General features: G+C 53.7%; 2 protein-coding genes across 2 annotated transcripts; one reads left to right on the forward strand and one right to left on the reverse strand.

Moving 5' to 3' along the window:
• Positions 1-8,831: 8,831 nt before the first annotated feature.
• POLR2I (RNA polymerase II subunit I) lies at positions 8,832-16,337 on the forward strand. The gene is made up of 6 exons (XM_054010198.1): positions 8,832-8,941; positions 9,870-9,924; positions 11,614-11,687; positions 12,921-12,995; positions 13,801-13,852; positions 16,127-16,337. Exons 1-6 carry the CDS (start codon positions 8,883-8,885, stop codon positions 16,187-16,189), a joined length of 378 nt encoding a protein of 125 aa, XP_053866173.1. The 5' UTR covers positions 8,832-8,882; the 3' UTR covers positions 16,190-16,337.
• A 1,634-nt stretch (positions 16,338-17,971) lies between these two features.
• On the reverse strand, positions 17,972-21,013 carry OVOL3 (ovo like zinc finger 3). The gene is made up of 4 exons (XM_054009623.1): positions 20,911-21,013; positions 20,083-20,231; positions 18,789-18,972; positions 17,972-18,261 (listed from the first exon to the last, which is right to left on the reverse strand). Exons 1-4 carry the CDS (start codon positions 21,011-21,013, stop codon positions 17,972-17,974), a joined length of 726 nt encoding a protein of 241 aa, XP_053865598.1.
• Between the last annotated feature and the right edge of the window lie 4,861 nt (positions 21,014-25,874).

A 25,874-nucleotide genomic window follows, 5' to 3' on the forward strand; every position in this document is an offset into this window, starting at 1 on the left:
AAAAAAAAAAAAAAGAAGAAAAAGAGGACATGAAAGTAGTAATTTTAGTGCACATAGTGGGAGGAGGTGGTTCTGGAGGTTTATATATAGGGTGACCAGATATCCCGATTTTATAGGGACAGTCCCGATTTTGAGGTCTTTTTCTTATATAGGCTCCTATTACCCCCCACCCCCGTGCCGATTTTTCACATTTGCTGTCTGGTCACCCTATTTATATAACACGGTCTGACAGCTGCCATCTGAAAATGCTCCCACTTTGGCTGTGGTTTTACTCCTTAGGGAGGACTGTAACCCTGAGAAACCCGCAGTGTTTGAACGATAGCCGTTCTGATCTCACACAGAGAAGTGTCCCCGCGCTGAGGCACAGAGCAAGACATTGAGAGTCTGGAAATACTGAGAAACGGCATCCTCACAGGGTTTGCTACTCACAGCTGGGGCGCCTCCTGCTGGCCGCTCTGGGGATTAGCTCTTTCAGCCCCAAGCCCTCTTCTGGCCGTTTCTCCACTCGTCGCCTCGCTCTGTGGCCCCCTCTCTTGCTCCTGAAGCACCCCGGCTTAGCTTCCCGGCCAAGTCACAAGAGTCCTCCCCGTCCGGGTGCTAACAAAGTCCTCAGCATCCCAGGCAGTTCTTACATCCACTTCCCTGGTTGAGTCACCCCCCTCGGTGACGAAGACCAATGGTCCTCCTGGCCAGTCTTCGAGATCACTGCCCACCTGTGCCACCCATTCAGGAATAGGGGAACCCAGGCCCACCCTCTACTCTGGGTTCCAGTTCAGGACCCCAAACTCCTGCAGCCAAGGTCTGTGCTACCCTAAACCTTCCTGTCTCTCCCCAGGACAACTTCCTACCTTGTCTGTCCCAGGCTTGCCTTTTCCATCCTTCCTCTTCAGTCCAAAACCCCTTATCCCAGGGGGAGCAGCAGTACCTCTTTTCCTGCTACCAGCTCCCTAGTTTCCCAGAAACCCCTCCTGCCCCTACATAGGTGAGCTTCCCCTCATTAAGGTTCTCCTCCCAGTGTAAACTATGTTACCCCTTCAGTGCGAGCATGGGGAGAGAGGCTGGGGACAAGTATGTGTACCTGGTAGCGTGGGTCCTGTCTGAGGGCCCCAACCACCTCTTGCACCCCTCCTCTCTCCATGGTGTAATAATAGAGCAAATTTTGGCTCAGTTAGGAGTCTTGTTAGGTACTGCAGAGCTGAAATCACAGATTGCTAATGCTTAGCCCTACTTTGGGCTAGTGGTTCTGGGTGTGCCAGCTCTGAGGCTCCCGCCCTACTAAGAGCTGAAATCACTGAGAGCTGTGTTCGGTGGCAGGGCGGGGGCCTGAAGACAAGTTGGTGAGAGGCTCGCAGGATGGCTGGCGGGGAGGCACAGTTGGTGGTGAAATTTTTTTTCTTCTTTTTTGGGGGGAGGGATAGCTCAGTGGTTTGAGCATTGGCCTGCTAAACCCAGGGTTGTGAGTTCAATCCTTGAGGGGGCCATTTAGGGATCTGGGGCAAAAATCTGTCAGGGACAGTACTTGGTCCTGCTAGTGAAGGCAGGGGACTGGACTCAATGACCTTTCAAGGTCCCTTGCAGCTCTATGAGATAGGTCTATCTCCATATACTAGCCCATCCCAGGCATGCTCAGAGACGAAGTGTTCTCGATAAAGGACAGCCAGAAAGGGAGCCCTGTTTGCTGAACCTCACAAGCCATAAAGACACAGATCATCTCTGGGCCAGCTACTGTCCAGCACAAGAGGCCCTAAGAGAACTCAGAGCGGTGTGGGCCTGGGCCCAGCCACCCAAATGTGGCAGCCAAGCAGAATCAACACCAACTTCTTCTCAGGTGCCGGGTTGAGTCACAGAAAGTAAACTGACAATGGAAATCAGGGGCATGTGCCAGCATGACACTGAGACTTGGAAGGCAATTTTATGCCAGCGAGGATGAGCAGAAGCAGTCTGAGCCAATGATAAAGAATGAGCTCTCACTGGTAAGCATTATCAACCTCGGACCCATTGAGCCATCAGCAGTGCTCAGATACTCTGCTCAGGCCCTGGGTGTGGGATTTTGAGAACGAAGAAAGGGAGGTGTTGCCTATGGTGCTAGTGGCTTTGAAATTAGGTTTTGTCTACACTGGACAGGGCCGGCTCCAGGCACCAGGGGAGCAAGCTTGTGCTTGGGGCGGCAGATTCCAAGGGGCGGCATTCCGTCTAATCCTTTTTTTTTTGCGCTTCACCGCTTTGGCCGCCCCTGCAGATTTTTTCTTTTTGGTTTGCTGCTCCCGCTGCCCTGTAGGGGGCGGCGGCGTGGGGGACGGGAGCGCCCTGCAGGGCAGCCCACGTCCTTCCCTGCCTGCCGACCGGAGTGGTGCAGAGCCCTCCCGGCAGGCGGCGCGCACGGAGGGGCTGCGTGGCAGCGCCCCGCTTAAGGAAGCCCTGGGGGCCCCCCTTCTCTCTCTCCCCCGCTAGCCAGGGTGCACACTCCGCTGCCCGGGGTCTGCAGGGCCGGGAGTCCCCCTTCACCCACCCTCCCACCACCCCACAGGTTTTTTGTTTTTTCTTTCCTTCACTGCTCCGGCCGGCCAGTTAGTTTCCTGCTCCTTCGCTGCTCCGGCCAGGGGCAGGTTTGTTTCCCGCCCCCCTCCCCCTTCGCCGCTCCGGCCGGCCTGTCCCCCGCACCCCTGCTGCTCCGGCCGGGGGCAGGTTTGTTTCCAACCCCCCTTCGCCGCTCCGGCCGGGGGCAGGTTTGTTTTCCTCCTCTCCTCTCTCCCCCGCACTTGCTGCTCCGGCCGACCTGGCGTTTTTTGCTTGGGGTGGCAAAAAAGCCAGAGCCGGCCCTGACACTGGGACATCTAGGAAAACTAATCCAGATCAACAAAAGGGGTGAATTGGAAGTGGATTATTTAAACCCCGTTCAATCCCTTGTGGAGGTTGTTTTTGCAGAATTAAAGTGGCCTTAATTCCGTTTAGCTGAATTAAACTAAATGAAGGCCATTTGAATGATGAATAACAGCATCCACACAGGGACTGAAGCGGTTTAACAAATCCACTTCTCATTCACACCTTTAATTCATTCCAATTTATTTTCCTGCACGTCCCCGTGTCGGGCAGCGTTTAGTCGTGCGTCATCACCAGATGCAGCTAGACGGGGGTGCGCGTGCTCAGAGTCTTTGAAGCCATCTTGTAATGTAACGAATCAAGAGAGTTCTGGTTTACAGTGTACATCCCTGGTCTCACTCCGGTTCCTGAAGGGCAGAGGCGGCCGTAGATTCATGAGGAAAACGCCCTCAGCTGCTTGTGCCTGCTAGAAAACAGGACCGTCCCAGGGCTCCGCTCTCTAGGCCATTCACCGTGAGTGCTCCCAGCTTCCCTTCTCTCCCATGCCACTTCCCGGTAGCACCGAGGCAGGACTCCCCTCCCCAGTGCCAACCAGGGCCGGCTCCAGGTGTTTGGGGTGGCCAATGGAAGCAGGTGTTTGGGGTGGCCAATGGAAAGGGGCGACACATCCGGGTCTTTGGCGGCAATTCAGCGGCGGGTCCCTCAGTCCCTCTTGGAGCGAAGGACCCGCCGCCGAATTATGAAGCGGCGGGGTTGAGCTGCCACCAAAGTGCCCCCGATCGTGGCTTTATTTATTTTTTTCCTTTTCGCTTCGCCGCTTGGGGCGGCAAAAAAGCTGGAGCCGGCCCTGGTGCCAACCCTCTTGTTTTGGGCTCCGCTTCCTCTAATCAGGCTGTTTCTTCCCCGTGGGTCCCTGCCCACAGCTGCCAAGGGGCAAAGTGTGGGGGGGTGGTTATGGGGTGAGAGGGAAAGGATCACCACCTTGAAGCACTGGGGTCAGCACTGACGCCAAGGGAAGACTGCTCCCACCCCCGCTCCCTGCAGCGCAGCGCCCCCTAGCACTGCACCGGGGTATTGGGATCAGCATGTACTGCAAGGGGAGTGCGCCTCCATCCCTGCAACACAGCGCCCCCTAGCATTGCACCAGGGCCAGCACTGGCTGCGAGTGGAGAGCGCCCCCTACTGAGCCCCTCCACTGCATGGTGAATAAATGTACCCTCTAGCGCCACTCCCCCGCAGGTCAGGGGCCGTCTCCCAGGGGAGCCATGGTGGGAAGCTCGCACGGCTGCTGACCCTGCTCTGAGCACGAAGCCGCCCTGAAGAGGTTTGGTTAACCAGGAAGCAATGCTTCCATTTGCAAAACTCTCCCGTCCCACACCTGGTATCTCTCTGTTCCCCTGCTCTTGCACTTAGGACAGGAACAGGAGAGTGGGGAAATGTAACATTAAGCCCCCCCCCCCCCCCACACACACACACACTCGGTATGGGACATGCCAGGTCTCTGGTGCAAGATAGAGGACTCCCTGGTTCTCCAGGACTCTATGAATTTTCCCACAAGAAATCTTGATTTTCCTCAAACTGCATTTTCCTGTTGAAAAAAAACCAAACAGAAAATTCCCAACCAGCTCCAATATTCAGGCCCCCTAAATATGTGGGCCTGGGCTTACATGAAGTCCAGTACTCATCCCATAGTGCACATATTCCTGTCTACCCACCCTTCCACACGGTCTCTATCCATCCATCTCTCCATCCTTCTGCAGTAGCTTTCTAGCCATCCAGTAGCCACTCAATGATCTACCCTCATACCCACCCACCATCTATCTATCCTCATACCCACCCACCCACCATCTATCTAATCTATCTAGCCTCATACCCACCCACCCATCATCTATCTATCTGTCCTCATACCCACCCACCCATCTATCCCCATAATCACCCACCCATCATCTATGTAATCTATCCTCTGTATCTCGCGGGAATACCCTGCACCCCCATGTTCATCTTTATGATGGTGTGGTATCCAATGCAAAGTTTGTCATGTTGGGTGTCTTCGGAACGCTCATGATGCACTGAGCATTGTTGTTATAGTAATGTTATAGGTTGTAATTTCATGTATATTGTTATGAGGCTGAAAAGGTGTCCTCACGGCTTAAAACGAGCCCAGGCAAAACTCTCCAGGGGCAGAAGGGTAGTTCACACCTCATCAGGGCATGTATGGGACAAACCCAGCCCAGCCTCACAAGAACAAAGGACACTGGCAGAGGACGCGCAGTCCCAAACTGACCAAGGTGAGTCACCCCCTTCCCTTGGTCAGTTTGGGACTGCGATGAGGTAATGCTCACCTGACCCTGAAGGGGTGGGGGGCAAAGCCAAGAGGGAAGAAAGGACATGATAAAAGGGAGAGACATTTGCCATGCTCTTCCTCTCTCTTCCACCTCCATCTACAGACACCACCACCAAGCAACTGAAGCGTTGATCAGAGGGGAGAGCCTGGCTGAAGAGCACCCAGCCAGCCTGTGGCGAGAAGCATCTAAGTTTGTAAGGGCACTGAAAGTGTTAAGATCAGCTTAGAATGTGTGTGAAGATGCAGTGACTCACCCCTGCAGCGCCTCCTGCTGGTCGTCCAGGAATTAGCTCTTCTTACTAGCTCCAGCGCATCCTCTGCCAGTGTCTCACCGTTGCTGGCCCATGTCCCTCCCAGACCCTGATGCTCTTTTACCTGGGGTGCTGCCCCTCCCGGCACTACCCCACAGATCTGGGTCTCCCCTCCCCTGGGAAACCCCCACCCTCTATCCCCACCTTACCTCAGCCTATGGGCTACTGCCAGTCATCATCTAGCCCCCTTTCACTGGGGCCGACTGCAGTCTATAAGCCAGTCATCATAGGCAAGGGAGGTTTTGACCTGCTGCCTTTCCCTGCAACCCAGTACCTCCAGGGGCCTTGTACCTGCAGCCTGGGGAGTTGCCAGCCTGGAGCACCCCAGTTCCTCTGGCCTTTCCCCAGCCCTGCTTCACTCCAGTACCCTTTAGCACTCACTCAGGCAGCTAGGTCCATCTCCCTCCTCCGCTAGAGGGAGACTCTTGTGCCTGGCCCACTGCTCTCTTATAAGGGCCAGCTGGGCCCTGATTGGGGCGTGACCAGAGCTGAGGGTGCAAGACCAATCCCCCAGCCACAGCCCTATTTACCTAGGAGCCCACTGGAGCAGGGGGATGGGCGGGGCCATGGGGAGCTGCCGGTGGGTGCTCAGCACCCACCAATTTTTTTCCATGGGTGCTGCTTCCTCCAACCCGGTGAGTCCAAAGACATATAAGGGGTCAGCTTGACAGTGCGGATTGACCTGGTCCGCTCAGACTTGCTCTGTTAATGTGTGTGTGTGTGTGTGGGTGTTCATCCGGTTCTGGGGCTGGAGGAACCCAGCCCTAGAGAACCTAGGTCCTGCAGGATAGTTCCATTGGGCGGGGACTTGCAGAAGGGAGAAGTAGAGCTCCATATGAAAACACAAGTGACACAAGCAGTACATTACAAGAATGACAGAATCCCCAACCCCCACCTCCACCCCAGAAGAATAACGCGAATAAATGAGCATACCCCAAAGTAACGGGCAAATCTGGTAACAGTGCTGAATAGAGCAGGACAATTATGTATGACCGGCGTGCGAAACCTTAAATCAGAGTGAATAAATGAAGACTCGGCACGCCACTTCTGAAAGGTTGCCGACCCCTGCCCTAGTCTGTGCTATCCAGGAGGACAGACTAGATGAGCTGCCGGTCCCTTCTGGCCTTAAACTCTGGGAACCTCTGAATACGAAACCCAGGTAATCGGAAGCTACTCCTAGGAAATCCAAACCACTCCGGGTGCTCCAGATTGCAAGCGTTCAAGTTGTCTCTGGTGTGTCTTATACTTAGATCCTTGGGGACAGGGACTGTCTTTCTGGGCTATGCTTGCACAGTGCCTGGCATAGTGAGGTCCTAGCCCAAGACTGGGGTGCCTAGGGGCTACCGTAATACACCTAATAGATATATTATGGTAGCATAATAGGTATATTATGTCAAGTATCAGGAGGTAGCCATGTTAGTCTGTATCCACAAAAACAACAAGGGGCCCGGTGGCACCTTAAAGACTAACAGATTTATTTGGGCATAAGCTTTCGTGAGTAAAAAAACCTCACTTCTTCAGATGCATGGAGTGAAAGTTACAGCTGCAGGCATCATATACTGACACATGAAGAGAAGGGAGTTACCTCACAAGTGGAGAACCAGTGTTGACAGGGCCAATTTGATCAGGGTGGATGTGGTCCACTCCCAATAATAGATGAGGAGGTGTCAATTCCAGGAGAGGCAAAGCTGCTTCTGTCATGAGCCAGCCACTCCCAGTCCCTAGTCAAGCCTAAATTAATGGTGTTAAATTTGCAAATTATGTAAATTATGCAAATTATGCACAGCTCCTGATTCAGTGGGGGCTTGGGTGCTCCCGTAATACACATAATAGCAGTAAAATGTATAGCACCGGGAACAATTGTAGCGGAGGCCTGGCCTGACGTGAGTAATTAACACCTGGAGGAAGGCATCATTTTTCGGACAATAGAATTAGGGATATAGATAAAACATCCAGTGGAAAATAAGTAACTAGGTCAGTAGGTTAAGAAGACCGAATGTCTGAAACTAAGATAAAAAGGAGAACTCGCAGGGAGCTATTTCCTATGAACTAGCTAGCCTGGGATGTTAGGAATGTAGAGATGAGGTAAAGAAGAAGTCAAAGCCCTGGTCAGAGCGTGGACAGTGCGTGCTGCACAGGGATTGGTTCCTGCAAAGTAACCAAGCCAGTCCAAAAATGTGTGATGCAATGTCTGGTAAATGCAATGAGATGTGTGATGTATACAAAGGGAGAAGGTTTCCGTGAGGGACCCTGCAGCCATCCCCCCTGCGTTTGAAACTGATCAACTCAGCGTAGCGCTGCGGTAAGCCAAACAAAGACACCTGAGTGACGGAGGCTGGAGTCGAACTGAGCTCTTGGGAAGCCGAGTGGAAAGGGGTCTCGGAGGGAATCCCAACAAGGAGAGCCTAGTCCAGTGGCTCTCAAACTTTTGTACTGTGTACCCCTTTCACACCGCGAGCCCCTGAGTGCGATCCGCCCTTATCAATTAAAAACACTTGTTTCTATATTTAACACCATTGTAAATGCTGGAGGCAAAGCGGGGTTTGGGGTGGAGGCTGACAACTCGCAACCCCCCATGTAATAACCTCATGACCCCCTGAGGGGTCCCGACCCCCAGTTTGAGAACCCCTGATCTAGTCCAGGACTGGGGGTGCCCAGCCACTACCGTAATGCACCCAATAGCCATAAAAATGCCCAGCTTGTCACCTCTATCTGCCTCTTCCCAGGCAGGTGCTCCACGGAGGCAGGTGATAAGGGCCGAAGCACCCTATTATCCCTCTTGCTCATAGGGAAGGAGCGGGGAGAAGGGGGCAGCGCCACCCTGAGCTGCTAGGTCCTTCAGTTCCCTCCTCCATCCCGGTGAGAATGGCTTTGGGTAGGGGAGAGAGCTCAGCCCGCCGCAGCGCGGCCGGTTCTCCTGCCGCAGGGAGCGGGCCAGAGGCGCGGGCAGCCAGTCGGAGGGCTCAGATATGCCGGAGGCCGGTGGCTCCAGCCCCAGCCCCAAATCCCACCACCGCGGGGCAAAACGTGGCACCGGTGATGTCACAACGGCGTTCGGTGCCGCATCACCAAGCGATGACATCACAATGTGACGGTGGTGTGTCACTGGGCGATGACATCACACTGGCATCTCAAGACGTCAGGGCCACACTGACGTCATGGCATCATCACCCGGGCGATGACATCACAGGGCAGCCTGGCCAGGGGGTGACGTCACCCACCCCCCCGCCGGGCACGTGGAGGAGCCCAGGGCTCGGGCCGCCGCCGCCTTCGCTTCGGGCCTGTCTTGTCCCTGCTGGCGGCCCGTAGCGGAGCGGCTGAGGCGCGCCTGCGCAAACGCGGCCCAGGCCTAGGCGGAAGGCTTCTGAGCCTGCGCAGTGCGCGGCCTGGCGGGTGGCGCGGTTGCTATGGAGGCGGACGGGACGTACGAGCCGGGCTTCGTGGGGATCCGCTTCTGCCAGGAGTGGTGAGCGGGGGGGGGCCTGGACCCCCCCCTCCCCGAGTCCCCCTCCCCCCTCGGGTCCCTCCCCCCCAAACCGCCCCGCCCCCCCCGGGGCCCCTCCCCGAGTCCCCCTCCCCCCTCGGGTCCCTCCCCGAGTCCCCCTCCCCCCTCGGGTCCCTCCCCCACAAACCACCCCTCCCCCCCGCGTGAGCTCCCCGCCCCCCCGGTCCCCATCCCCCCCGCAGTCCCCATCCCCCCTGCAGGTGCCTGCCCCCCCCCCAATCTCCTGATCGCTCCCCACCCCTCTCCCCGGAGCGTGGGGAGCTGCCGGAGGCTTTTTGCCTTGTGATCAGGCCAGGCACGTGGCTTGGAACAAGAGACCCTAGAATAACACCAAAGGGCGTGTGGCTGGGTCCCCCCACACGGCGAGCGGTCCTACAATAACATGCTCCTGGTGACAAGTATCCGAGGGGCAGCCCTGTTAGTCTGGCTCTGTAAAAAGCGACAGAGGGTCCTGCGGCACCTTCTAGACTAACAGCCGTATCGGCGCGTGAGCTGTCGTGGGGGAACGCCCACGCGTCTGACGAAGTGGGGATTCACCCACGAAAGCTCACGCGCCAATATGTCTGTTAGTCTATAAGGTGCCACAGGACCCTTTGATGCTCCTGGTGTGCAGCCTGGCACCCTGATTAAATACAAAGGCCCTACAATAACAAACCCGTGTGTCTGCCGCCTGAGGAGAGAATCTACAGCAGCCAGCCAGGCGGCACGGTCCTACAAGCCACACGGGACCCCACAATAACAAACCCGTGTCGTAGCTGCAGTAAAGACGGGGAGGGAATTTTTGCCTCCAAGGGTCTAATATAAAAAGCGAGGGAAGCGTATCTACCGCCTGCCCACTGACCCATGCAGGGACCTTGCTCCTCATTGTTGTCCTTTGTGTTTGTAATAGCAACAACATGCTGTACCCCAAGGAAGACAAGGAAAACAGAATCCTGCTCTATGCGGTGAGTTTCAAATGGCTGAGGCCAAATTCAGCCTGGTCTGAGCCCATTGAATGTAGTAGAGTTGGTCCAATTTCATACTGACTCCGGTGTTAGCCATCTCTCCCTCACAGTAAACTGAGGCGAGGGCTGATCTTGGCTTCCTGAGGGGAAGAAACCGCTTCAAAAGATCCTAGGGTTTAACCTCAGATGCATCTGGGCTGCTTTCTGCAATAGCCTGTTGAGGATTTTGTTGTCAACTGGAGCTTGCTATGGGAATTATCCTGCGCTCCCCTTCCAGGTCTGAGCCCACCATCCCAGTCCTTTCCTTCTGAGAAAGCAGGGTGGGATTTCCTAAAGTGCCTAAAGCACTGATCCTCCAAGGTATTTCAATAACTCCCATTGATTAAGTGCCAAAATACCTTTGAGATCTGAGCTTGAAGTGATTTAGGAGTGCAAATCCCATTGAATGTCAGTAGGATTTATGCTCCTAAACCTCTTAAGCTCTTTTGACACTCCCTCCAACCCCAACAGAGGGAAGAGGTGATTCTTGTACTTGACGTGCCCGTTGCATTGATTTTTATAAGGGTTAACGGGGCTCATTAAACAACTAGTCACTGCTGTGTGTTAGGAAATGGTATGTATTTGGGGAGAGGTTTTCTCTGATTCCTACTGGCTTTTCCTCTTCCCTTCCCTTCCCTCCAATCTCTTTTTCCTCCTGGCTATGGAGGGCTGAGGATAGCTTCCCCCTCTGATATGGGGATCCAGATCTCACAGCAATGGGTGTGTTAGGAATAGCTAGATAGGCGGTGAACTTCGTGCTGTCAACAGCGAATCATTAGGTTGAGGTGTTGCGCTCTTTCTTCTTCGCTCCCAGTTTCTGTCTGTGCAGGAATAAGGAGTCAAGCTCTAATAGTCCCTTCCCCACACGCACACATGCGCTATACCTCTGTGCTTCCTGTTTTGCCACAATGTCAGGGTTATATACCTCTACCCGATATATCGCTGTCCTCGGGAGCCACAAAATCTTACCGCGTTATAGGTGAAACCACGTTATATCGAACTTGCTTTGATCCCCCCCGAGCCCTGCTTTACTGCGTTATATCTGAATTTGTGTTATATCGGGTCACGTTATATCGGGGTACAGGTGTATTTAGAATGGTTTAAGTAGAGATTTCCTGCCAGGAAAAGCAGTGAGAAATAAAGACACCAAGGATATATCTTTACTGTTACCCTGGGCTCTTTCCCAGGTTTTAGCCCCAGCCTGCCCTTACCATCTACACAGAAAAACCTCTGACCCATGTCTGGAAATGCATTAAGTCCAGGCTAGCTGGAATGGCTGGAGAGGGGATATTCGAGCCGGGCTCTTCTTTCACTTGGGTTAGAACCTGTCTACTTTGCAAAATCACTGTCCTGCTGATAGTCCTCCAGTGCCCTTCCCAAAATTCCCCTGCGAAGGACAGACTGGTTCTCCTGCAGTTAATATAGTTGACTGGGAAAGAATCCGAGGCCTGATCTAGGCCAAGTTTGGTGCTCAGATCTGGGAACCAATCACCTGGGCTAACTGTGCTGTGAAGACCTACCTTCATGCAAGGAGGTGCATCTGATTGGTTATATTAGTGAGACTGAACAGAGCTTACTAAGGTAGCAACTTCCGATTGGATATCCCCATTCTAGGGTACATTTTATTTCTCTCTTGGTTTCCTTCCCAAGTGTCGAAACTGCGATTACCAACAGGAAGCCGACAACAGCTGCATCTACGTCAATAAGATCACCCATGAAGTGGAGTGAGTATGAGAGGGCTCATACCTGATGCTGAACAAAGTCTGTGGCCATTCCAAGCCGTTGATGATCCCCTCCCCCATTTACCAAGCTGTTGCTTAAACACACCTCTCCTGGAGAGAATGTGGTGCAGTGGTCGGAGCCAACGGCTGGAGCAGTAACTGCGCTATCCCAGTTGTAAGCGTAACTGTGGCACCGTGAATAAAAGTTTATAAAATGTTGTTATAGTTTATCACAAATGTTAATGAGCAAAGATTAAAAGGAAGACAGACTACGGGGGAGGGATAGCTCAGTGGTTTGAGCATTGGCCTGCTAAACCCAAGGTTGTGAGTTCAATCCTTGAGGGGGCCACTTAGGGATCTGGGGCAAAAGTCAGTACTTGGTCCTGCTAGTGAAGGCAGGGGGCTGGACTCAATGACCTTTCAAGGTCCCTTCCAATTCTAGGAGATGGGATATCTCCATTAATTTTTTTTTTTAAATAGTTTAAACACCTTATTAATACAGTGTAAGAATTGTGTTAAGATTATGCCTGGTAAAGAAAAGAAATGAATGGATTAAAATTGATGTAGGGTTGGGGGTCAGGAATTCCCAGCTTTAGTCTTGGTTTTGGGAGTGAGCATGGTCTAGTTGTCAGAAACAGGGGACTAGGAGCCAGGACTCCTGGGTTCTCTTCGTGGTTCTGGGTATGAGGGTGCTCTAGTGGTTAGTGCAGGGGAAGGTGCGTCAGGACTCCTGGATTCTGTCTCTAGCTCTGCCACGCCGTGTGATGTTGGGCTAGTCACTTCACCTCTTAATGCCTGGTTTCCCCCCCCCCCCCCCCGTTGAATGCGGGCAGCCCTATCCATCAGCGGGGTCATCATGAAGCACTTGGAATTGGTGCTGGACCGTAGAGGGGGAATATGGGTCCAGTTGCATGAAGGGTGATAAGCAGCTATTTCACCTAGTAGAAAAAGTCATAATAGCACCCAGTGGCTGGAAGTTGAAGCTAGACAAATTCAGACTAGAAATAAAGATGCATATTTTTGAGGGAGAGGAATTAACCATTGGAACAACTGGCCTAAGGACAGGGTGGATTTTCCATCACTTGAAGTATTGAGGTCAAGACTGGATGTCTTTCCCATACGTCTGTCAGTCTGAACGCAGGGTGGAGTCGTATGATTATCACGGTCCCTGTCTGCCCTGAAGGCAGCTCATTACTCATAGATTCTTAGCTCCTAACAGATCTGTTTTCATTGCAGTGAATTGACACAAATCATTGCGGACGTTTCCCAGGACCCAACTTTGCCCCGGACAGAGGATCACCCATGTCAGAAGTGAGTGTTAACCCCTATGGAGCCTGCTGCCAGCCATTCTTTTAAGTGTTTGGGGTGTGGAAATGGCCAGTGGCCTGAGGGTTACATTAACTGGTTAGCTCTGACATGCAAGATTTCCAAGAGTCTGAAGATAAACTAACACAGTCACTTATCTGGAAACCTCTAGCTACAGTCTCACAAGCTAAGCAGGATTTCCTGGTGGGGAGATCGCCAAGGAAAACCCTGGCTGCTCAGTAGGGAGGGCTGGCCCCTCCAACAAGGCAGCTCCATCTATCTAGAGGTGCCGTTTCTCAGATGAAATGTTAAACAGAGAACCTCCCGACCTGGGACCATTAAAGATCCCAGGTCAGTTGTGTGTGTCCAGGCTTGGGTAATTGCATTCTGCCTCCTTAAATTCCCTGCACCATTTTACTAGCAGGTGGGATTGTGTCCATTTCCTGGACTCCCCTGCCGCCCCTTCTCCTCCGGCTCCTGCCCCCTCCAGTTTTCCTAAAACCCCTGCCCGAGCCAGCACTTCTGCACTGCAATTCATAGCCCTGCAGCGTGAGCCCTCAGGGGACTTTTATTGCAGATCCTGGGATAGGAACTGTCTGTACGGAACCTATCACCATGGGGCCTGATCTTGACTGGGCTTTAGCCACAACTGTAATAAACATGGTTAACAATAACATCATGTGTTTAACCACAAGACTCCCAGTGATCCTGCTGGTTCGTTCCCAGCTAAACACCGCTGCCGACCCAAATCCGTCCTCTCTGAGCTTACATCCCTACTCTGATACAATGCTGACCTGTCCCTTCTTTCCAGGTGCGGGCACAAAGAAGCAGTATTCTTCCAGTCTCACAGCGCAAGGGCTGAGGTGAGGGGATCTGCTCCTAGGTTTGGAATAACGTAGAGTTAGTTGGGGGCTTATTTCCATGTACCTGCCTGGCTTGGGCCCATGTGGAGCGGTTTCAAAGTTGTAACAGGAGCCACTGGCTGGAAGTTGAAGCTAGATGGACTGGGCTGCATCCCATCAAGGAATGGATTAGTCTGAGTGTGATGCACCTCACCACCAGCTGCCCTTAGCATGAGGACGCTTGGTCTGTGCTTGCCAGGGCGTAGCTCTCCACCACCACCAGCCTCCCCTCTAGGCCTATGCAGGCCCTACCGTCTCTTTGCAGGTTAACAGCAGACACAGCAATCCTCAAGCATCCCCCTGTGGTGTCCAACCCCTGATCCACTGGCCGCTCACAGAACTCCCAGCTCCTCCCCACCGTACATCACAGCATATCAGTTACACCACAGAACACAGCTTCGCTCAACCCACAGCACTTAATTTGTTTATAGAGAAAGCAAGAGTCAGGTCATCAAAGGATAGACATCAGAATTACAGGAAACACAGGGTTACATAGAAAATAAAACCATACCACGCATCCTAGAGCCTAAACTTAACTAAGACGACGTTGTCATGCCATAGAGCAAAAGCTCTCTCAAAATCCTTCCGGCGTATTACAGCCAGGCCTGCCCAGGATCTTCCGTTCATGAAACAAGCACGCGTTCCTCCTCTGTGGAGTTTGTCTTTACGGTTATAGTCCAAAACTCCATTGTCCGCACTTGCAAACAGGACAACCCCGTTGCATGGGTTTTTCTGCCTAGGGTCGCCCCTGGAGACTCTGTGATCACTTGATTAGCATTTTGCTCAGACTGTAAATGGATGTCCATTGTGACCCATCCAGTACTCGCTTTACAGGTAGGCAGACAGTGAGCTAAACATCTCTTGCCTGAAAGAAACCCATTTCTCACCTTTTCTGGTGACAGGCCCCAAGCCACAGACCGTAAGAACATAATGTTCAGTATAGATACCCAGCTCCTTGCATATTATTGGTATGTACGTTTTGCAATGATTATGGACACCAGTGAGACAGAGGCTTTTAGTAGAGACTTTGTGACACTCTTTGGAGAACTAGTAAGGTACCAGACCCAGGGGATCCCTGTAAACCTCATGCATTTTAATACAACTAAATGTATCCATCTGGGAACAATGAATGCAGGTCATCCTTAGAGGATGGGGGACTCTATCCTGGGAAGCAGTGACGCTGAAATAAATTTTGGGGGTGCGGGGGGATAATCAGCTGACTCTTAGCTCTCAGTGCAATGCTGGGACCAAAAGAGCCTATGCGATCCTGGGATGCATAAACGGGAATCTCGTGTCGGAGCAGAGAGGTTACTTTCCCTCTGTGTTTGGCCCTGGTGTGACCGCTGCTGGGATCCTGGGTCCAGTTCTGGTGCCCACCGTTCAAGAAGGATGTTGATGATAAATTGGGGTCAGAGAAAAGCCACAAGAATGCTCAAAGGGTTAGAAAACCTGGCTTATTGTGATAGCCTCAAGGAGCTCAATCTATTTAGCAGAACGAAGAGAAGGTGAAGGGGTGACTTGAGGGGTCTCTCAGTACTGACAGGGCGAACAAATATTTAATAAAAATGGGTTCTTCAGTCTAGCAGAGAAAGGTCTAACAGTCATACTCAGACTGACGCTGGAGAGCCACAAGTGGCCCTTTAATGTGTCTCTTGCGGCTCTTTGCAGCACATATTTAAACACTTAATTATTAACCAATCAGGATGCTTGTAATATGTTATTAGCCAATTGTAGTTGATACAATAATATTTAGTCATTTTGCTGTGAGAATTATATATAACTCAATGTTTCCCATCCTACTCTTTCAATATGAATCTATAGTACTATAGAAAATGAAACAATGAATTCCCACGACTGTGGCTGTTTCGGGAAATGTTGCTTGCTAATCTGGCTCCTGAACCACTGAGGTCTGAGGATCTCTGGGCTAACATGCTCCCATGGCTGGAGGTTGAAGCTAGAGAAATTCAGACTGGGAATAAGGCATACATTAAACAGGGAGAGTAATTAGTCATTGGAACACGGGTCCTGGTGGAGTCTCCATCAAGGACAATGTTTAAATCAAGATGGGGATGTGTTTCTAAGAGACCTGGGGCTGTTCTCTTGCTCAGGCTAGGATGGAGGTCAGACTAGAGGCTCACAACTGGCCCTCCTAGCCTTGGAATCTGAGTCCCTCCACTAGTTGGCATCAAGATGTTCCTGGGCCGCACTCAGTTGTTGCTTTCTCCTGTTGTCTAGGACGCCATGAGGTTGTATTACGTATGCACCGCCCCGCACTGCGGCCACCGCTGGACTGAATAAAGGGGCAGCCGTTTGAGACCTGACATCACCTCTGGCCCCCGGTTGTTAGAAACACTTGGGCTCTGTTCCCATCTTGGAAGAGCCTCTGTTCCTGGTTCTATCTAACCGTTGTATTTTTGTTAATAAAAAGGTTTTATTTTTCAAGTCACACCAGCACGTACTTCTGTGAAATCGGGCCTGTTGTAGCCTAAGAGGGTGTCTTCACTACCTTATTAACTAGAGGGACCTGCCTCGCGGGAGAGAGGGCACAACCCCTTGGGCAGGATAGGTCACCTTGCTCTACTTTATCAGGAATAGAGCTAAAGAAAGGATCTGTTAAGAGCTACAAGCTGCTGGGTGAGGATTATACCACAGTAAAGGAAATTAGAACAAACAAGTTGTGTCCCATTGCAGTGAATACTCCAGGCTCTGAAAAGGTGATGCTGCCGGGACTGTTTCTAGGGATCCGCCCTCTCAAAGGCCCCTCAGGTGTGTTGTCCTTTCAGCTCTTTCCTGGTTGAAGGTTTTCTTTGTTGCTACCAACAGGCGGTTGTCTCACCAGGAGAGCAGCGGATGTGTTTCAGCTACCATGACACCTTCCCCTGCAGCAGCTGCTCGTTAGGAACACAAGGACTAGCCAGACAGGCTCAGACCTGAGGCACGTAGCCCACTATCCTGGCTCTGATAGCGGCCAGGACCAGCCGCTTCAGCGGAAAATGTAGGCACCTAGCGGTGGCAGTTGTGGGATAATCTGCCCCCACCCTAGATCTCGCCTGATCTCTATTAGGGATCAGCTTAAACCATGCAGCAGGAGGTTTGTCCCCTTGCCTAACGCATGAACTCTGGCTATTCTCCATGGAAACATCCAGTCGCTTTTGGACTTAACAGATCCTGTGACAGAGTTCCACAGGCTAAATAACGCATTATGTGACAAAGCACTTCCCCCTTTATCCTTGTGGTCTGAGACAGGGAGAACAGAAGCTCCTACTTTCCCGTCTCTCTCCCGTCTCTGCTTATTTGCATCCTAAACGTTAGGATCTCTCTTCCTCGGAGAGCGTTTCCAGGCCTTTGATCCGTCTCCGAATCCCCTCTCATTCTAACGAGGCTGGACACTCCACCTATGTTTAGAAAAGACCTTGCTGGGAGGGCTAATCTCCGTCAAACAACGTGGGGAAATCGGGGGAGATCACTGAGGGACACTGTAGTTCAGAGAATCAGTGACAGCATGCCGAAGGACTGGAAAACAGGCCTTCTCGCGAAAGGCGAAAGGCACTCAAGCTCATCAAAGAGAAGGCAAAGAGGTGACTTGCTCACAGCCGGAGAGTACTTACGTTGGGAACAGAAGTTGGGTAACAGAGGGCGCCTCAATCTAGCAGGCAAAGATCGAACAAGATCCGCTGGTTGGAAGCTGCAGCTTGACAAACGGACTAGAAATGTTTTACAGGGAGGCGAAACAGCCACTGTACGGGCTGTAGGGCTGTGACGGAGCCTCCCACGTGGACCGTTTTTCTAAGAGCTCTGCTCTCCTTCAAACAGGAACCAATTCCAGGCAGCCCGAGGGCCTGTGTTATACAGAGGCCTGACTCAACGATTACAAGGATCCCTTCTGGCCTTAAACTCTGTGAATCGATGAAAAGGTCCCAGCAGCCCAGTAGATTCTTGTCCCTTAGAAGGGGCTTGGCTGTAGGGAACAATCCGTACTAGCCCTGTCGGGTGGCTAGATATCCCCTGGAGCGGATTGCTGGGGGATCCCAGCATGCACTGGTGCTGGAAGTCCCACGGCACGAGGCTCTGGGCCGTGCCTCAGGCGTAGTAGCCACCGGGGTAGAGGAGGAAGCGGAGGGAGGCGGCGCCCTGCTTGCGGAGGTACTTGCGCAGCAGGGCGTTGCCGGGGTGGAGCCGCCGCACGTGGCCGTAGTACTCCTCGCCGGCGGCACAGGTGAAACCGCACTCCTCGCAGACGAAGAGCTTGGCGCGCCGCTCGCGGTAGGCGTAGTTCTGCTGCACCCCGTGGATCTTGCGGAGGTGGGACTCCAGGGAGCAGCGCTGGGTGAAGGCCTTGGCACAGACATGGCAGCGGTAGGGGCGGATGCCTGCAGCGAGGGGGCCGGGGTTAGGGGACAGAGAGAACCCAGGATCTAACCTCTCTCCCGTCCACACACAAACCTTCCCCCCCAAATCGGGGGGTGTCAACGCAGGCTAATGGGCACAGAAGCAGGATGATCCGGGGTAGGGCACCAACCGAGCACTTGGGAGACCTGGGTTCAGGTCCCTGATTTGTCCCAGAGGCCCTACGGGACCTTGGCCGAATCCCACCTACACACAACTCTCAGATCTGGCTTTGCCGGCGCTTTAAACCGGGACTAGCTGGGTTCTGCTCTAAGCTGCCCACTTTGTGCAGCGTGGACCCAGGCTACTTACCTGGGGTCCTCCAATGCTTTCCCACAATTCCCCTGGGGCTGCCTTTTCCTGCCATTCCACCTAGCTCCCCTCTCCTGCCCCGGGAGTCCACAAGGGAGAGGGAGAAGGAGCCTAATTATAAGCGACCTAGGCAGAAGGGAGGGACTGAGTCGAAGAGCCTCCCCGTTTTGCTGCTTCCCGAGCGCAGCCCCAGCCTCACCGGTGTGGGTCCGCGTGTGTCTCTTCAGATCGAAGGTGTCGTTGAAGCCCTTGCCGCAGTACCGGCAGACGTGCTTCTTGACCGAGCTGTGGCACTTCAGGTGGCGGGTCAGCATGCGCTGCAGCGGGAAGGCCTTGCTGCACACAGGGCAGGGGAAGTCGCCCGGCCCCTGGGGGCCTTTCCCCTGCAAAAGGGAGCGGGAGGGAGGGGGGGAAATGGAGCAGGTGGGGAGCACTGCCCCGGCCGGCCCCTGACAGCTGCTGAGCCAAGCGGTGTCGCTTGTTGGCTTGAAAATCTGTATGCCCCCGCTTTCCCTTCCCCCCCCATGCCAGGGGCTCTCGGTGCCCCTACGTTCCTCCTCCCATGCCAGGGGCTCGGTGTGCCCAATCCCCTTTTCCCACCTGTCTCGGGGGAAGAAAACACCCCATGTTTCCACAGCCAGGGTCATGGCAGCCATTGGGATCTTCCCCTCATGGCTGATTATGATCTAACCCTGGTCGCGCCTGAGGGGGAGCGTGATCACAACCCTACAGGAAGGGGGGAGGGGTGTGGCCCACCCTATGCAGGCACACGGGCAGCCATGCTGGGTCCGGTTTTACTCTCGGACAGCCCCAGGGGCTTCGAAGGAGCTGTACGGGCTGGAGCGAAACTCCTCCCTCCAGCCTGGGAGAAAGGTTTTCTATCCTGGGTACTCACTACATTTCCCCTTTGGGCAAGGTCATGAGGTGCAGCGGTTAGTGCAAGCAACAGGGAATGCAGGGGGCGGGGGGTCTATTGCTGGCTTCTCCACTGACTCACTCTGAAGCTTGGTCCTCAGCCATGGCCATACGACCCAGGAGTCCTGATTCTCTGTCACCCCGAACTGCTAAACCCACTCCCCAGAGCTGAGGACAGAACCCAGGCGTCCTGAGTCCCAGCCCGGCCCCCACCCTAACCACTAGTCTCTCCTCCCCTCTCAGAGCTAGGAACAGAACCCAGGATCCTCACACAACCCCCTTACACCCCACAGCTGGAGACAGAACCCAGGAGTCCTGACTCCCGGCCCGCCCCACGCTAACCCACTTGACCTCACTCATCCGTCAGAGCCAGGAGTAGACCCCAGTAGTCCAGATTCGTATTCATCTGCTCAAACTGCTAAACCCGTTCCCCAGAGCTAAGCATAGAACCCAGGAATCCAGACTCTTCGTCCCCCACAGCCCCTCTAGCACACTTCGCCCCCAGCCAGGAATAGAACCCAGGAGTCCTGGCTCCCAGTCCCCCTCCCCGCTCTTACCAAATAGACCCCACACTTTACCTTCGCTCTAGGGTATTTCGTTGCAGTATCAGGGGGCAGCAGGTTTGGACGGGGCCTGGGGGAATTCCTCTGATTTGGTCCGTCCCAGCTGCTCTTCCTGTCCTCTGGGAACGCCCCCGAGGCTGGGGGGCCGATGCTCATGCTGGCCTCTGGAAGGTCAAAACGCACATGACTTTAGACTTCCCTTGCTTCTGGGTGGAAATCAGGCACGGAGAGAGAGGCAGGTGGGGTGGGATCAGTGGGGGAGGCATGATGGGCAGTTGGGGGGCACAGGTTGGGGGTCAGTGTGCATGTGGGGAAATCCCCTGAAAGAATCGCTTCCTGCGGGGTATCATCCTGGATTCACAGCCCTCAGCAGCCCCCTGAAAAGCACCCGGCAAAGGGGCAGAAGGTTAGCCTGCCCTGCGCCCATACATCCAGCCAGGCCGCCACGGCACCACAGTCAGGACACCATGGCCATTACGTGGGAGGGAGTTGGACGGCTCAGGCTAGAACGAATCTTCACTCATGGCCACTGGTTCAAATCCCACCCAAGGCTCTCTGTTCCCTGTGCGGGCTAGGTGGGGGGGCCTTATGGGAGGCAGGGCCAGGTCACAAAACCCACCCCTGTTGTCCCTGCCTCATTCACAGCCGGATCCCAGAGGCTGGGAGATGGAGCGCCCTTCTGCCCCAGAGCGGGTGCAGCTCTCCGGGCTGGGCACTTGGAGGGTAAGCAGAGAATATCAGAGCGGTGAATCTGGCCCCTTTCGCCAGCATTAAGAGTGGCCCATGCCCTGAAGTAAGTAGAATCCCCCACCACCCACCAAGGGTAATAAACTAGGCACCTACCTGGGACATAGGCATCGCCCCGGAGCTGGTCCGAGAGCTCTCCCCAGTCCTGGGATCCCAGCGTGGCTGCCCGGTGTCTTTTCACCAGGAAAGCCTTCGGCATGGCGGATGCAATTACAGGCTTAGCCAGGGAAGTTCTCAGCAGTCCCCGTGGACCATTCCCCCACCTCGACGTTCCTTGTCCGACGCCCCGTTGCCAGGAATAATAGGGGTGCCGGGGAGCAAGTAGAAGTGGGAACGCCTTTGGTACAGGCAGGCGGCAACACGGGGTCTAGTGATCGAGAAGCAGCCGATTGCAAAGAGCACCGAGCATCTTCAAAGAACCACGGATGCGTCATGCTCCCCCCAAGGTGGCACGGTCTCCATTTTACAGATCGAGAAAGTGAGGCACAGAGAAGGGGAACTGACTCTGTCAAGCTCTCAGGACCCAAGAGTCCAAGCTCCCAGCCCCCCTGCTCTAATCACTAGACCCCACTCCCCTCCCAGAGCTGGCGATAGAACCCAGGAGTCCTGGCTCCCAGCCCCCCTGCTCTAACCACTAGACCCCACTCCCCTCCCAGAGCTGGCGATAGAACCCAGGAGTCCTGACACCCAGTTCCCTGTTCTATGCACTAAAGCAATCCAAGCATCTAATCTAATCCATTGCTCTAACATCCAGACACGCCGCTTCCCTGCTGTGAGGTGCGTCACTACTTATTACCCTCTTTTGACACATGGGGAAACTGAGGCACGCCCATTCAGTGCGGCTAGTCTCGGGTCACATCACAGTAGGATTAGAAGTTAAAGTTCCCAGAACTATGCTCAATGCCCTGGCCTGTCTGTCAAGCAAATAAATACGGATAGCAGCGCCCTCCCAGATCAATCTTCTCCTGCAAAGCTACCACCTACCCTCCAGATCAGCAGGACAGGGAGAGTGTGTGTGTATGTGTGTGTTTATATAGACACTGATTGCAATGAGGATTTGAATTGCCCGAGCGGGCCAGGAATACGAAGCCTCGTTCTTTGCATGCTCCGTGCTCTTAGCTGCCAACAAAATAAAACCCTCCATCCTCTTCATGCAAATCTACAGCTCCGGCCCCAGGCGGAATCGCTGACGGTTACCTGCCCTTTGTCAGCAGGCTCGGATGGAAAGCGGGCTCGCGCCGCATGGGTGATCAGGATCCGGCCTTGTTAACTGCACATCTAAGGGACCCACCCGGCTCCCGCTCCTGTAGCATTTGAGCACCTCGCCCTATTCAATGAAGTCACCCTCACAGCCATCTTGTGAGGCTGCGATAGGGCAGATGCAGACCTGAGACAAAGGCCCAGCTTCTCCGAGGGTCTGGAAATGAATGGGAGTTAGGTACCCAAACACCCGAGGATCTGGGCCCAGGTCACACAGGGAACCGTGGCAGAGCAGGGGCTTGGACCCAGATCTTTCACAGCCTAGGGTAGTGCCCCAAAGCACTAGGCTAGTGCCCCAAAGCACGAGGCCATCATTCCGCAAATTAACACCCCTCCGATTGGATTCCTTCCAACCCAAAACAAGTCAGTGGCAGGTGCCAGACATGCTTGGAGAAAACCATTCCTGCTCAGATCATTTTGGACGACCCTGGGGACCGGGAATGGGAGAGTGAGTCTTTTGTACTCTTTGCCAGACCCATACGTCACCCACTCCAACCCAGACTGGGCGCCCTTGGAACCGAGACGGGGGTTCCCAGCCGCACTCTCGGACCTTCACCGCGCTGGAGCAGCAGGACTTAGCGAGTTACTGCATGGCAAGTTGGCGTGCTGTAGATTTACATCCTGGCTTGCCACACACTAAGGATATGTCTACACTGGCAGCATTACAGCATCGGCAGTTACAGCGCCGCTCAGAGCGCGCTGAAGGGAAACCGCTGTTGTGTGTTCACACCATTAGCTGCCTGCCCTATAGCATGTTACCACTTGCGGCACTTGAAGCGGTATTCGGAGCGGTGCACTCTGGGCAGCTATCCCACAGAGCATCTCTTCCTCTTCTGCTGCTAAGAGTTGTGGGAAGGCAGAAGGGGTCGTGGGGCATCCTAGGTCCTGTCCCAATGCCCCATGATGCATTGCTTCGCATCCCATCAATCCATGTGCTTCCATCCGCATTTGGCGCCATCTTTCAACGGTTTGTGTACTACACGCTCTGCAGGAATGGATCCCGCACTCTTGACCAATATGCTGCTCGCTCTGACTAACATCACAAATGGCAGTGGAGTTCTTCCTTAAACTACAAAGGCAAGAGGAGCGTGACACTGATCTCGCCACGCGTAGTAGCTACGACACGAGAGTGCTTGTGGCATTCACGGAGGTGCTAACCACAGTGGAACGTCGCTTTTGGGCTTGGGAAACAAGCACTGAGTGGTGGGATCACATCGTCATGCACGTCCGGGATGACGAGCAGTGGCTGCAGAATTTTCGCAGGAGGAAAGCCACATTCATGGGACGGTGTGATGAGCTCACCCCAGCCCTGCGGCACAAGGACACGAGAATGAGAGCTGCCCCATCCTTGGAGAAGCGCGTGGTGACTGCACTGTGGAAGCTGGCTACTCCAGACTGCTACCGATCAGTCGCTAACCAGTTCAGAGTGGGAAAGTCGACCGTTGGACTCATGTTGACAGAAGTGTCCAGGGCCATTAATCGCATCCTGCTCCGGAAGACCGTGACGCCGGGCAACGTGTGTGACATTGTGGATGGCTTTGCACAAATGGGCTTCCCTAACTGCGGAGGGGCAATAGATAGCAAACATATTCCAATTCTGGCACCAGACCACCTAGCCACCAAGTACATTAATCGGAAGGGGTATTTCTCAATGGTTCTCCAGGCGCTTATGGATCACCGTGGGCGTTTCACGGACATTAACGCAGGCTGGTCCAGAAAGGTACATGACGCACACATCTTTCGGAACACTGGCCTGTTCAGGAAGCTGCAAGCAGGGACTTTCTTCCTGGACCAGAAGATCACCGTAGGGGAAATCGAAATGCCCATTGTGATCCTGGGAGACCCTACCTACCCTTTAATGCCTTGGCTTATGAAGCCGTACGCGGGGCAACTTGACAGCAGCAAGGAGCGGTTCAACAACAGGCTGAGCAAGTGCAGAATGACTGTTGAGTGTGCATTTGGCCGTTTAAAGGCCCGCTGGCGCTGCCTCTATGGGAAGCTGGACCTGGCTGATGACAATATTCCTATGCTTATAGCCACGTGCTTTATGCTCCATAATATTTGTGAAGGGAAAGGTGACAGCTTCACACAGCACCTGGAGGCTGAATTTGAACAGCTAGAGACCAGGGGTATTAGAGGGGCGCAGGGTGGGGCCTTACTTCCGCGCTGCTGCTGGCAGCGGTGCTGCCTTCAGAGGTGGGTGCCTGGCCGGCAGCTGCCTTCCGGCTGCCCAGCTCTGAAGGCAGCAGCACAGAAGGAAGGGTAGTAATACCGTAACCCCCCTGCAATAGCCTTGCGACTCTCCCCACTGAAACCGTGAAATGTACGATTTAAAAAATCCTGTGACTATGAAATTGGATCTAGACTGTTCTCAGTGGTAGCAGATGACAGAGCAAGGAGCAATTGTCTCAAGTTGCAGTGGGGGAGGTCTAGGTTGGATATTAGAAAACACTATTTCACTAGGAGGGTGGTGAAGCACTGGAATGGGTTCCCTAGGGAGGTGGTGGAATCTCCATCCTTAGAGGTTTTTAAGGTCAGGCATGACAAAGCCCTGGGTGGGATGATTTAGTTGGGGATTGGTCCTGCTTTGAGCAGGGGGTTGAACTAGATACCTCCTGAGGTCCCTTCCAACCCTGATAGTCTATGATTCTATAAGGATCAGGGATGCCTTGAGGCAGCAATTTAAAGCTGAAAGCCACTAATATGTGTCGCTATGCTCGGGAGTGCGTGCTTGTAATGCTAGGAGGTGATTGTGATTGGTGCAGATGATGCACTATGAAGGTGTAAAAAAATTGCCTGTGGTTTTGCAGGGCTCTGTTTGCTTTCAATGAATGGAATACAGATGGCTTTCAAACCAAAACAGTTCTTTTATTAAAAAACCACCACCACCAGAGGAGAGAAACAAACAAAAAACCCTACATCAGCACTGAGGGGGAGGTGGGATCCCAGGATGGTTAAACATTTGTGTATGTCCAGGTATCATCTCTAACCTTCTCCTTTGGAGTACAGTGCAGTGGGTACTATACTTCAGCAGGGCTAAACTGCAGAGGGACGGGTGTTGAGTGCAGTGGGTACAGGGAGTCCACAGGGATGGAGCAGGAGTGGAACGCAGCGGGTACAGACTGGAGCCAGGAGGTTGATAAGAGTGTGTTGGCGGTGTGTGGGAGCAGATGGGAAAGAGTTTTGCGACAGCGGCTGCAGGGGAGCTGCTCGGTTTGCAGTGCTCGTAGCGCCTGGCGCTCCATAACGTTTAAGAGCCGCTCCGTGGCTTCGTTCTGGCGCTCCGCGTTCTCCTTTCAGTCCCTCTTCTCGCTGTCCGGCCACTCCTTCAATTCTTGTTTTTCGGCCGCGGAGTGCATCACGACCTCGCGCAGAAAGTTCTTCGTGGCCACTTGCTAATTCTGTGCAGCCGTTCAGCCGGCGATAACAAAGAGGGAGGCTGGGCTCTCAAGGTCATATCTGGGAAGCCAAAATACAACATTTTACAGAAGCAGTATTGTTTGCAACACACAGAGCCCTGATTGAAAACACAGCCGCTATTCACACACTTGTCACTAACTGGCTGACCCCAGGCAAGCACACATGAGCCACCAGACCCACAAAATAGTGAGTAACCGCAGGGGCAGGGGAAATCAGTGTTCCAGGACCGTACTGTACACTGGGCACGAGGGTCTTGGGAAGAGCCAGCACTGTAGGGGAGGCCTGATAATCATTCCTGTCCCCACATTTTCCACCGGCTGTGTTCATATCTCGCTCCTGAGGGCGAGCAGGGAATCGAGGGAGTGTCTTCTCCAAGACTG

The sequence above is a fragment of the Malaclemys terrapin genome, chromosome 20 (assembly GCF_027887155.1).
Source record: "Malaclemys terrapin pileata isolate rMalTer1 chromosome 20, rMalTer1.hap1, whole genome shotgun sequence".
Classification (NCBI taxonomy): Eukaryota; Metazoa; Chordata; order Testudines; family Emydidae; genus Malaclemys; species Malaclemys terrapin.